At 34.2% G+C, this 13,919-nt stretch overlaps 1 protein-coding gene across 2 annotated transcripts in view; it reads right to left on the bottom strand.

Moving 5' to 3' along the window:
* LOC118187817 (uncharacterized) overlaps window positions 1-13,919 on the bottom strand; it is a 514,341-nt gene that overhangs the window by 277,102 nt on the left and 223,320 nt on the right. For both annotated transcript variants that reach the window (XM_085818174.1, XM_085818176.1), the window contains exon 2: window positions 4,450-4,579. In XM_085818174.1, coding sequence (XP_085674300.1) covers window positions 4,450-4,579 — 130 coding nt within the window. The remainder of the gene's footprint in view (window positions 1-4,449; window positions 4,580-13,919) is intronic.

The raw sequence follows: 13,919 nt of genomic DNA, 5'->3' as shown, positions 1-13,919 counted from the left end.
ATGAGATTTATGTTTGCATTTTTTAGTACTAGCATCATTTTTTATATTCGTGGTCTCTTTGTTGGTAACCTGAAAGGGAGTAACAAATCTGGTTTAAGAAACGATTAGAATTATAAAATGAAAGCATTCAGATAGAGTGCAACTACATTCAGAATATTGAACACTATGAAAAGCGTCATCTTAATGGCACATCCACGTATAACGGCGAGAGATACAAAACGTGCCGAATTACTAGAGTCAATGGACTGTAGAGTACCAACAGTAAAGAGGCGTAATTAGTACTTGTACATTATATCGTCTTCCTCACGCAGATCGCACATAATGAGAAAATGCTGTTTCAGCTTCAGTGGAGGACATGAATTTCTTTCTTTTACTTTCATAAATGGGGAATAAATCACGGATATCAGGGATAAATTGCAACATCTTACACCATTTACATTTCGGAATCTATTTGTTGTCATTTTTTGTTACGATAAGCTACATGCATAATCAAGAAAAATTGCGCTGTCTTTGTGAGGTTAATTTATGAATTAATCTCACAAATACATATTTCATACGTTAATTTGATAAACAATTATTTTATGTACTGAATTTGTATTGTCACTTCTTTCTTTGCGTTTCCCTGCCATAATGAAAATTAGTTAGCGTGTATTTATAATGTGGTTTGAGATTATTAAGATAGACCATTTTCTGCAACTCATATGTATATACTATTAATGTGTTTACTACTTTAGACAAGAGTTCCTGTCCTCGGCCTTGCATTAAAATTGCAGATATCTGAAACCGCGCCGGTGAACTTCTGAGCCAAGTTCGCGTAAATTGCTCTGTGTAGCTTTTCGCTATTACTTTTTCTCAATTTAAGCTTTACATATGGCTTAGCTAATTTTTATGCTTTGAATTTGACTTGACTAATTTTTTATTTAGCTTTGATTTTGAGCTTCTCGCCATAAAAGCTGGCGTAAGCTTTTATGGCGAGAAAGCTTACGCCATAAAAGCTGAATTGTAAGCACTAGGATTGTCTTCTGTTTATCTTATTTGGTTTTAAATAAATGGTCTTTTACATCTTTCCCAAGTTTCTGTTATACTTATATAAATCGTATAAGTTACATAAGTCGCTACACGTCTGAATAGAGTTTAATTTTGGATGGTATCTAAAAGAGTTAACTTTACATCTTCGGCAACCGACACATCCTTAAAATTATTTTCTTGCATTAAAAGCAAAAAACTAAGTAGCTCTCTGTTGCGATTCCACGAGACAATCAGATAGGTAAATTATTGCATTAATCACAATTAGTAATGTATATTACAGATTAGAATTTTGCCAATTAAGACAGAGACATGTCAATATCATTTGATTATGGTAGCGATTGAAACTCAGTACTGTTATACGTTTCCAACCCATAATTATTTAATTTGCCCTAAGTGAATTTGAAATAACAGTTATATAGTTTTGTAAATTAACCACATATAAACTTCATGAAAGGAAAATTTTTACAATGGTTTGCATTCATAAGATTTCCATAATATTCTGTCACTGACCTATTTTGCTATCGTCGTTTAAATTCAAGAATAGCATTTTCTAAGTAATTATTAAGCAGGTGTAAAAGTTATTTGATATTACGTGGTTCCTATTTTGAAGGTAGGCTAATTTTATGATGGTGAAGCTAACAATATCATTACCGGTTTAGGTAAATATTATCATTCATTGTTGCTTGTACTCACTATTTGTACTCACTATCACTTGTACTGCTATTTACGGTTTTATGTTTATTAATCCGATTGTCTTATTATTTTTGCCTTTACTATCACTTCTTTTTTGCCTTTACTTTCAACTTTTCCATCGGCTTCCACCGGGATGCAAATTTGTTAATATATTTAAGGACATAATTCTTAACACAGTAGCAGCTATCGTTGGCCGTCTCAGTACAAATTTGTGCAACGTCTAAATTACTTCAAAATAGTTTTAATTTCTTCAGTCTTGCTAGCCGTAATTGCTCGCAGAAGTTAATACCTGAGGCAGAATTTATAAGCGGGGATTGTTTTGTAAATCACACAGTTTAAAACTTAAATTTTAGTAAATTGAGTTGAGGAACTTAATTTCTAGCATTACACAGGTTGTGTAACTGTTTAAGCTGACGAACTCATAAAAATATTTATTTTAAGCGGATTTATATTATATGTATATTAAAAATATTTATTTTAAACGGTGAGAGATCATGATGACGAATGACTGCCTTTACGGAGTCAGAGATTAACATTTAAAGTAACTAGGTTTTTTACAGCTACCATCACAGAAAATGGAAGAAGTAGGTAGCATCAATAATATTGTTATGAAATGTTAAGGCGCGGTGAGATGGCTTCCTCGCAAAACAGTTTTAGGGTTGCCATTAATGGCAAGGGAAGGCAGGGTTGCAACATTTGGCGAGAAATCGCCCATTTGGCGACATACAATGGGCGGTTGAAGAACCTTCTGGAACGAATTCTTACCTGTTTAGCACAGAATGTTCTCAAACGCAAGCTGAAAGCTATACAAACCCTGCTGGTCCGCAGTCAGTTAGTGTCTCAAAGTGTGTCTTCTCGTCGAGAGGGCGAGAGTGAGTGCCTCGTTTAGAGTGCGAGATAGTTAGTATCGAGTTGGTGTCTCGTTTAACGAGTCAATCCCTGCGGAGTCGATCGAGTTGACAGCCGGGCAACGACTGCCGAGTGGGTCGTCGAGTGCATCGAAGTATCTTAGTGTATCGAGGTTAGTGCATCGTCGAAAGAGCGGGCTGAGCTCCGGGAACGACTGAACCGAAGAGTCGGGAGCCGTGCTCTGTGTGTCGTAGAGTGCATCGCGAGTTGTAGCGTGCAGAGTCTCGAGAGTACGTGAAGTTCCGAGAACGACTAAGCAGAGTTGGGAACTGTACTCGGTGCTTTGCAGTGAAGCTGTCTCCACCGTTATTGCCTGACAGTGTTAAGGCTGTGTCGCTGAACGTGTCAGCGTGTTTATAACAGTTCGACGACTGTAAAAGTGACTTTGAAGCTGTCCTGATTAATACTGGCCAAATAACAATGTGCTTCGATACTTCATCAAGTGTCGTCGTTATTCACTGCAAATCTACGAACCCCGTACGAACGTAAAGGAAGAAAATAACGTAACAACTAGTGTCAGAAAAGAAAAAAATAACGTAACAATAGAAAAGCATAGGCAAATACATGGGAAAAATACTGAATAGTGCAGTTTAATTACATTTTCGCCAAGTAAAACTGCGGTATGTGGAGTGTATCAGAAAATATTACAGAAAAGTTCGCAAATGACGTTAGAAGAAATTAAAGAAAAGTATACAGATGACAATATAAGAAATTACAAGCATAATGTAAACACATATATCGGAACCTAAATCTATAAGCATTTACTCGCGTCTCCCCCCTTTTCCTACTAATTTTACAGCTTGAAAACCAGAGGAGAAGCCATAAGTGTTGTAAACTATTCCTGAAGACACGGCTTAAATGATAAACATAACACATTAAAAAACACATATAAAGACATACTAAAATTATAATTTTATATACTTCAAAGGACTTACCAATTTCAATAACATTCTACTTATTTGCACACAATATTTTCTTATTTGTGTGCACACTTTACATTTTTATCTAAATCAGCAAATTCTAAATCATGTGCTTCAAAAGAATAGGAGGAAAAGTGCGCAAGGGGAAGAAATAAATATGGTATTTATATTGTGTTTATGATACATCACAGCAAGGAAAATAATCTGCATACAAGCATAATGTAAATCCTTTGCATACAGCAGTTACTAACCAAATATAAGCTAACATTTTCACATTACGGTTATAAGTTTCTGTGATGTTATTTATCTATGTAATTTTTAATTTACTCTTCATGCATAAATTATAAGGAACGGGAACTTCATACGTGCAACGTGCAAAAATGATAAATATGTATATGCACAATTAAAATATTTTGTATTATAATGGTATATATTGTATAAGATACATCTGAGCCACAGACAATTCATTTAAACTGGATAATTATTCCGAAAATAATACTGACTGGAATCTGGAATTTTTATTCGGATGTCTTTGAAAAAAGGAGCAAAGTTTAAATATTATTAACGACGAAATAAGTTCTGCTTCGTAGTTGTCTGAATGTCTTTTACGTTAGTAATTCTCCCAAGTTTGGCAAGCTAAATATTTACTCATCTGCATTTCGTGAGAATATTTGACCAGATCTTATAATGAATTTTTTTCAGCTTCTGTAAAAGAGTTAAAAAAAATTCTCACACCACGAATGTCTACATATTAGTACAACCCCAACAGTTCATATCCACTCTACAGGGAATATTCCATGAAAGTAAACTGTTTCATTTTCTTTTCTGCTGTTCCATTGTAGTATAATAATCAAAGAAGAATATTAGCTTTTGAACTTAATCTAGAGGTATCACTCACTGCTTTTAAATTCTCCAGCTCCCCCAACCAGGTACCGAGAAGTTTATGAGGGTCATCTGGATCTTCATGATCACTGTCAGGCTCAGCATCACTCAAATTGTCTTGAGAATCTTCAAAATCCGTGGATGCCCTAAATGTAGGAGAGAAAATGCAATTAACATACAGATACAATAAAAAGAATTCATAGTACCGTAATTTCCGCAAGAAAGGCCGCATCAGCGTAAACGCCGCACTCGAGAAAAATGGCGGGAAAAAATTTAAAATTACACAGAAACGCCGCAATAGATTAAATTTGCGCGTGACATCGTCGTGGGCCGTATAGATGCAAAAACTCAACCTAAGTCCTGATATATGACATACCAGTTAAGAAAAATGCATGAAATGAAACCATAACTCAAAAATAAATTAAAGGTAAGAAATGTATAGCTTCTGTGCCGTTTAAAGACATTTTCAAAAATTTTCCGTTCCCTAATTAAAAACTATCCAACAAGTACTTGTACTCAAACTGATGGGATCTGTATTTGGCAGAATGCCAAGAAAAATTCATTCAAGCTGAAGGGGAAATACGTCAGAGTTCGTTATTGCGAGGCAGGTGGAGTCGTGTCCGCCTTTGAAAAAAAATTGCAGAAAAGGCAGGGGTGGGAGAGGATGGGTCCTGGAAAATTCATAGAATGGCAGAGGAGAGAGACTATTCAAACTGATGACAATGTTGATTTGAAAGGGGGAAGAATGTTATTGTTCTGAGATCTCGTTTAGGGTGAATAAGGCATGTAGGTCCGTTCAAGTGAAGGAATGTAAACAAAATAACGTTCGCAAAAAGCAACTGAGTGGTCTTTTGTGTGGGAACAGCACCAGTCTATGCACAATGACAAGGCCATCCAAACAATGTACAATGACCATCATAGGAAATATTTTATTTTTAGTGCACCTAAACGCCGCATGGGTAGAAACGCCGCACCCGCTGAAAATTTAAGTTTTAAACACGTAAACGCCACGGCGTTTCTTCCGGAAATTACAGTATATTTTCCTTTCTAGTGTACTAAAAATAGGCTGAAATGATACACAAGATGCCCACAAAATTTTCGAGCGCTTTTAAAATTACAAGTAAAATGATAACTCCAAGTAAGTTCAGAAATAATAGAGAAAAACTCAAGAATGTTCAGACATTTAAAGAAAGGAGTCAGGTCGACAACCAACAGATGAAAGATAATGGCACACCAGGATATATTTACTGGCTGCATTTACAATACATTTTTCTGGAATTGAAGAATGCTATGAAAACACCTAAAGTAGATTATTATTATCACTGCCGCTCAACCAAATGGCCCTGACTGACATGCAGAAAAGCCCGGATTCCAATCCCGGAGAAGGCATGGATATTTACAATTGTATAGTGTCGATGCGGCACGGCGAGACTCTCTAAATATGCGGCGATCCGAATGTCCTTTCGTATGGTTTGGTGGAAGGGAAGAGGGGTGGGAGACCCTCGGACCCGTCCCCCTAGGGTGCTGTCCATCAAAATTGGGTGCGGAACTTAGCAAAATCGCACTGGCACTTAAGGCTGTTGCCAACGGCAGGCGTAATCTAGCGCTTGCACGAGGAATTTCGACGGCTTGGGGCTGCCTACGTCAGACAAGTGAGCATTAGCAACAACAACAACATTATTATTACTGTAACTATTATGAAAATGATAAATAAGTATTTAGAATACATTCTTAAAGCATTGATTGTTGATTATCCTTGTGTTCACGGAACACACTTTTGCGAAACTTGTAGTTTACTTATCCCTTACGTGAAACTTACAGAATTTGAATTTGGCCATCAGACTGATTTAATGACCTTTTTGCAGGGAAAAACGTATGCAACGACGTAATTCGGGCCATAGTAGTTTGTAGTACGATGGATGTTAAAGCATTTCTCAACCATTTGATATGATGTCGTATTTTGGCGAAGAGCACAATCTTCAGAATGGCACACATCAAGCTCAAAGCCAAAAAGAGTATGAACTAGCAAGTCATTCTCATTGTTGTCTTCGATAACTTGAGCATCCTCTATTATGAATTTATATCAAAACAATTCTCTAGCAGTTTTACATACAGGTGCTTGTAGGCTCAGTCAGCAAAGTTAGAAGAAAATAACGACAGAAATGGAGACAGGATGGATTCTGCACCAAAGACAACAATCCCAGTCATCGGCCTTGACACCTGCGAAATTCTTAGAGTAGAACATCATGCCACAACCATCTTGTTTGTCAGATTTCTCACCCAATTCTGGTTGTTCTATTTCTATCAATACGGATCATACAATTAAAGCTATTCAAAATGACTATTGGCCAATCTATGACTACCACCGAAACCGGCATTACTGCAATGTTTCTGGAAATAGCAAAAGTACTAAAGTTAGTATGTGTATTCTAGTGGTTGTTACTTTAAAGTTGACCAAAGTAACGGCCTTGACACCTGCGAAATTCTTAGAGTAGAACATCATGCCACAACCATCTTGTTTGTCAGATTTCTCACCCAATTCTGGTTGTTCTATTTCTATCAATACGGATCATACAATTAAAGCTATTCAAAATGACCATTGGCCAATCTATGACTACAACCGAACCGGCATTACCGCAATGTTTCTGGAAATAGCAAAAGTGCTAAAGTTAGTATGTGTATTCTAGTGGATGTTACTTTAAAGTTGACCAAAGTAACAAAATTTTTTGTACTTCTAATAAAACTACCGTACAAGCATTTTTCGCGAAATACCCCCCCCCCTCAACTCAATCGTGAATATTCAAAATATTGGCAAGTATGTGTATGGGTTGTCAACAACAACAATATATCTATTCAAATTAACACTAATTGCAGCTTTCACTTTGTAGAGATTTATATTTATTTTGACTAACCAGTTACGTTTAAGCTTTATCAGCCTTCATTCCCTTAATTGTCAATTCCAGAATATGTAAATTTGGTAGCGCGGGTGAAGGAATGCGATTTCTACCAGTAAGGAGAAAACGTTTAAATTCAGAGCTTTAGAAGGGAAAGTTGGAGAGGGTTGGTCAAGTACTGTACCTCTGTGTAGCGTCAGCTTGTGATTCTGAATTTATGGCTGGTTAAAAGTGGCGTAACTGCTATATTCTGCTGCCAATAGACTTCGACACGGTTTTAGGTAACAGGATTATCCGTACCCCGAGGAAAATTCTACTGTTTTCTTAACATCTTTAAATTTTTAGTTTAGTTCTTATTAGTTGAGTTACCGCCCGAGCGAGGCGTAGATTGTTAGCGTCAAGTCGACGCACTGTGAATTTTAAAGAATCTAATAAAGGGTTCTTTTAACCCTTTACCTGTCTGGTTCCTTGCACTTACTTCAGTAGTCAGACTGAAGTTTAGCAACTAGATACTATAACTTATTACAGAGATAATAGGTAGAAACATTGCAGCGATCTTGCTAAAAAGTTACCAGGAGCTGTAGCTCAACGAAATAGTTCAACGCTGTATTACTAAAATATAAACAAAGAAGAAATTTTTTTAAAAAAAATATTAAACTGGAAAAAACTGCTTACACGCGAAAAAAACTGTTAAAAATCAATGTTGGAAAACATGCGAATGCACGAAAAAACTAACCTGACCGTTGTGATATGTGAAAAGTTAATACACATAAAAATAGATTGACTGAAAAAAAAAATATTAAAACATAAAATTCAAAAATTATAATGAAAACATAAATTGCAAAATTACAAAAATACAATAATTACAAAGCGGAAAATGTTAAATTAACCCATTCGAACCCTCAACCAGGCTTTTCAAGCTAAAAATGATTGAGTGTCGAACTAGGCCAAATACCATTACGCGTTTCGCCGAAACAGACCATTGAAGCTCTTGTTTGATGAGTAAAAATTTTTTTTATAAAACATGAATTGTCACGAAAAAATCTTTTTTGGAGCTTCAATTCTCTGTTCCTTTTTCCCGACGCGTTCGCAGAAAAACACATTAAGGTGTTAAAAAAGGTAAATGCAACTCCGAGCAATGCAAAATTAAAAACAAAATAAGATAAATAGCGGTCTGCTATTAGTCAAAATTACAATAACGTACGGGCTGGTCCTGCATAGCTTAAAGAAGAAAAAACTTTTATAAAGATAATGGTACTGTAATCAAATTAATATGCAATTAAACTTGCAAGAAAACAAACGCCGTTGGGTCTTATTAGGACCAAAAAATCATAAGAAACACATAAAACAAAAGAAACTAAAAAACTGACCTGGGTGGTGCCGTCCTCTGTATCGCGCAACAGATTTGAAAAGGGTGCAAATCCCTCCGTGTCCTACCAACCTTCCTTCTCGTCGTGTGACGTAGGTGGGTGAAACAATCTAATCTGTATAGGCCAATGGGCAGAGATTGTAGTTCTGGCGGGAACTCTTATCCCCCCTTTTTCTAAAGAGGGTGTGAGAGACGCGAAAAGACATGGAAAGAACTCAAAATGGCGTCAGTCAAGTTGTTAGAAGAACAAAACTATAGTTGTTTAAAAAAACCCTTCTGTTAGTGAGACTTACGGATACAATCGAAGAATCGGTAACAAATGCCTCAGTCTATTGGCATAAAGAGAATTCATTACTAAAGTCTGACCCATACAGACATGCAAAGTCCTTTGCTTGTTAAAGGATCGTCATTTAAATTTGAAAATACAACAATAGATTACAGGCAACAAATCCGTCAACCAACGAAAATATTTACTTTAAAAAAAAAATCAAAGTACAGTATCACGAAATGATAATTTTTACGTTTCTTGGAAATCGTTTATTTGTAAAATAACACTGATAAAGTATCAGAAAACTGTTCTAAACACTGCGCTTCCTGAAATGAGAAAGCCAGAATCGAGTTCTATGGATTAAGAATTGATGGGCCTTTTGATTGACGCAGCGTAATGGAGATTCTTTTTCTTTATCCCGATTTTAGAAGTAAAAGACCAACCAGGTCGACGAAAACAAGTCTGAGAGTGAAGAAGTAGAAAAATCGATGAGGAATCTCCTCGCTCATTTTGGGATGAAGTTGCATGATTAACGATCGTCTGATGGGTCGTTGTTTAAGATTTAAGTACCAAATTTGCCCTTATATATATTTTATGTATGATGTCAACAAAATAGTTTCAGATTTACTGCCAAGGAGATTTTCTGTCATAAAAGGAAAGATATCTAGTCTTATGGTAGTTTCAAAGGGCAGTTACTTATATAAGCGCATTTATCGATAAAACAAAAATGTAGCTATTTATAATATAACAACTCTGAAATAGTTATACAGAGCTTTCGAAAAAAATGGTTACAGGATCTGTTTCCTAAAATAATGATCCTGTACGCGTACATCGAAATGAAACGTTTTTTTTTTTTAAAAATAAGGTTTAGAATATTTTATCAGAACATTTTCAATGGGATGGACGAAATGCTGTTTTATTGCTGTAATAATCTTCTCTACATATAATAAAAGAAAGAGTCTGTGTGTGTGTGTGTGTGTGTGTGTCTTTCGTTCGCGCTGCGCGTAAGCTAATAGACCCACGGCTACGAAATTTGGTACATAGGTGCATCTGTACAAGAGCCAGTACACCTCGAAGCGATTTTTTCGAAATTCGAATTGGAATTTTTTTTTATTTTATGTTTTGTGACGAAATCGCGTCATTTTGAGACATAATGGGCTATAGGAAAGCGAGATTTTATTATACACACTCCATTTTCACATCGTCATGAAACGTAGGCACTTAGCTATCTTACGAACTTAAAATAAATTTCGTGTTTCAATAAATCGATTAAATACGAATTTATTTAACAAAGGGAGCTTAACACCTTTTCAACGGGATTTTTTCTAAAAAAGTTTGTTTTTAAAAAGGTACAGTTTATTTTTCTTTGATTTTTGGACACGTTAAACTTTTATCCTTGCGACTGCTTTTACAAAAAGAATTTTGGAAAAATGATAATATTTTGTATTTAAAAAAATTTTTTTTTTAAATGAAGCTTCCGAGTACACTTCTCACATCTTTAAAAGTGTGATTTTGGCAACAATTTTCCTTTCTTATTATTGCTGATAGATTTTTGATGAAATTGCATCATTTTGAATAGTTTCATTCTTTTCGAAATATGGGTTTGGCAACAATTTTTCGTCGTATTTCTTATATCACTGTTTTTAAGAGATTGGCATATTTCATTGTCATTTATATATATATATATATAATACATTTTTATTGATTTTTTTTTTTGATAAAGTTGTTCTGCAGAGTAAAATTCTGCGCGAAATTTTTTGTTTTTTGTGTTTTCATGTTATTTTTTTGCTTATTTCTTTGTTTGTAAGATATTGAAAAGTTTTGCATGATTTTTTTCCTTCAACGAAAAGTTGGTTAATTTTTTTATATGTAATATATATTTTTTTTTAAATTTGTGTGTGTGTTTTTTTTTTTTCGGAAGTTTTCTGCAGAGTAAAATTCTGCGCAGTTTTTAAATTTAACGTTTGGTGTTTCCTTCAGGCATTTTTACGGTACATTTAAAAGCCAGACGAAGGCTGGCATCGTAGCTGCTAGTAAAATCTAATATTTTTCATTCTTCCTGTAGAGATAAGTTTCCGTTTACTAAGATAGTCACTCAATTTTATTTAATTAGTAAAATGTTTAACATCTATGCCTTTACATTTCGCAGAGATAAGCGTAAGAGATATTTTCAAACGATCACTTATAAATTTAATAAAAATTACCATTTTAACTAGGACGAAATTCTTAATCACTAAAACAAGCAATAAATATGGAAAAGTGACCCAGTATATTTGTTCTTCATTATCTCTGCGAATTTTGTACATAAAGTTGTGAAATTTTCTTAATTATTTTATTAACCGGAAATTTTACTGAAAGTAGTAAAACTTCTTAAAATTATCAAAAATATTTCTCAGTAATTCGGGGGGGGGAGGTGGGAGCTACTGTTTTTCATTATGCATATTTCATGCTCTGACAGACCAAAAATTGCTGCCATTTTAGTAGCGGGGAATATTTGTTCCAGACCTCGTACGCAAGCGATCCAGAGGAACAAATTTGCACTTCTCTGCTTTGAATAACTAAGTTTTTTGTTATTATAAAAAGTGCCTACACAGCGTTAATTTATGATGGAATAATTTCATACTAAATCCTGTCTCCTATCGTCTGACGCTATTGCTTTCCACAATTCGTTTAAAATAAATATCTTCGTACAGAATTTTTGCCTTGCAAATTTATAATCTTTTTTAATATTTCGCAATTAAGGGCAGGAATATATATATGTTGTAGTAGCACTTTATGTTGAAACTATGGTGAAAGGAATGTGATTGGTGGAGGGAAAAAATACTATTACTCCAATCAGTTCATAACCCTAGCTGACCCTCCTCAGTATAATATAGCAGACTTAGCAATATTGATGGCGTAGGCTATCGATCAATATTGAAAAGCAAACATGGAAGCCGAGGCAGATTAAGTATTAATCTTTATTTCAACTGACATTTGCGACTACAATTCATTTAGCACTCTAATCGTGCCTATTCAGAATCATTTACATTTTTGGTACTGTTGTAACAGGAAGAAAGCAGCGTCTTAGAGAGAATAGAGGTAGAAGCAAAGTGTGTAGTTATCTAATATAGAAGCTCATCAAGCAAAGTTTTCAGTTCTCGAAACTTTGAGTTCAAGTTTCGAATTAGCTATGTCATCAGTATTGCTAAGTTTGCTGTATTACACACACACACACATATATCCACCCACTTACCCGGGATTTATTTTCGCAATCGTTGGTCGTAGTCATACTTCCAATTACAGAAGTGTTACAAATGACGAAAATATTTATGTTTTGGCAAAGTCGGCCTTTACTTTTCGCAATCGTTAATCGTAAAGAACTTTAAATGACGAAAACATTCATGTTTTGGCAATGTCAAATTAAAAAAAATAGTAGTTTTCGACAAATAAGGAAATGCTTTTAATGCGGTCTTCCAGTTCCTATACTTATATTTGGGAAAGTTTTGTACTCGTTATTTTAAAAAATAAAAAAATAAAAAATAAATAAATAAATAAAAGAAGCTTGACGCCCATATGAAAAAAACTGACCGGCATATTTAACCTCAAATTTTGCAATTGTTGATGTCATTTTAACTTTCCTCGAGGGATCGGTTAATTTAGGTAGAATAATCCGAGGAAAAAAAAAGTTTAAATGAAGTGCAGCAAAAAATGTGTGTAATTTAATAGACCCCACAAGGAAGTCAAATAGTGGCCCCATCACACACAATATTGCCTTGCTACAGAATGTTAAGTCGGCTTTCACAAAATTTTATCTTAAGAAATATTGGAAAAAATAAAATATCTAACATCGATATTTACGAAAATAAAATTGAGGTACTTTATCAAACACCATCTACATAGTCTTTAAGTTTAAAGTCAGGTATATATAAAACAGCTTTCTTTACCATAAATTAAATACATTTTTCATATTTCTATTTTGTTCAAGGGAAAAGAAACTAATATTTGCTGTTCTGTAATATTCCATTTCGTTATAAGCAATAAACTCCGTTGAAATCTGATTTATAATTGGAAAACAGCTGCCCATATTTGCAAGCAACACTTCTGTGTAAAAATATAAGCAATGAATATGCAGTTATGCTTGATGATCCTAAAAAATAATAAATGCTTTACCTGAAACAATAGCCAAATAAATTTACGGGAGGGAGAATAAAAATAATAATAACATTTTTCGTTTTTTTTTTTTTTTTTTTTTTTTTTTTGTGTGTGTGTGTGTGTGTGTGTGTGTGTTTAAAGTTACAAGAAATCATCTATAAATGCGCTCATAAAAGGCAAGTTAAAATTTCACGGTAATGTTGCCATATTTTATAAAACAAACAGATAAATAAATAATAAAAATTCTCTTTGCTGAAGCATTGATTCCTAGTGGAATACTGGAAAACAAACTGAATACAAACTGGAAAAATCTGATTTGGGATAAAACGCGAAAATCAAACGTGAAAAATATTTATCTCTATATTCTACATGTTAAAATATTCAGAAAAATCAAAAATAAAATTTTTCGTTCTTTTAAGAAGAAAATATTTAAAGATGCACTAAATTTAATCGCAGAACGTGTTTATTCAATCGAAAGTAGATTTTATTGGTTGTATATTTTATCAAGTCTTTTTTTAAAAGATTAGATTTAGACTTTCTTGATACTTTTCTTCACCTTCTTCAAATCCACTTCGAAGTCGCTTGAAATGTTCTGAAAATTTTTACGTGAAACCGTATTTGTCTATTTTTATATTGGTTTTGCTTATGTTTTAAAGGAACAGTCGAAAACCTGGAAATTTTCATTAAAAATAAATTGAATATCTTCCAGACACAACTTATAGAATAGATAAAATATTGTTACGGTTTTTGCATTTAGTTTGCTATTTTTACTAAAATTGTTTCATTTCCCTGTGCAATACTGTGCGGGACGAGTTTTGAGA

This window comes from Stegodyphus dumicola, chromosome 6 (assembly GCF_044657685.1).
Source record: "Stegodyphus dumicola isolate Sdum_Otavi_A_Nest chromosome 6, ASM4465768v1".
In the NCBI taxonomy this organism is placed as follows: domain Eukaryota; kingdom Metazoa; phylum Arthropoda; class Arachnida; order Araneae; family Eresidae; genus Stegodyphus; species Stegodyphus dumicola.
The sequence above is the reverse complement of the archived record's forward strand: the minus strand, read 5'-3'. Positions and strand labels throughout refer to the sequence as shown.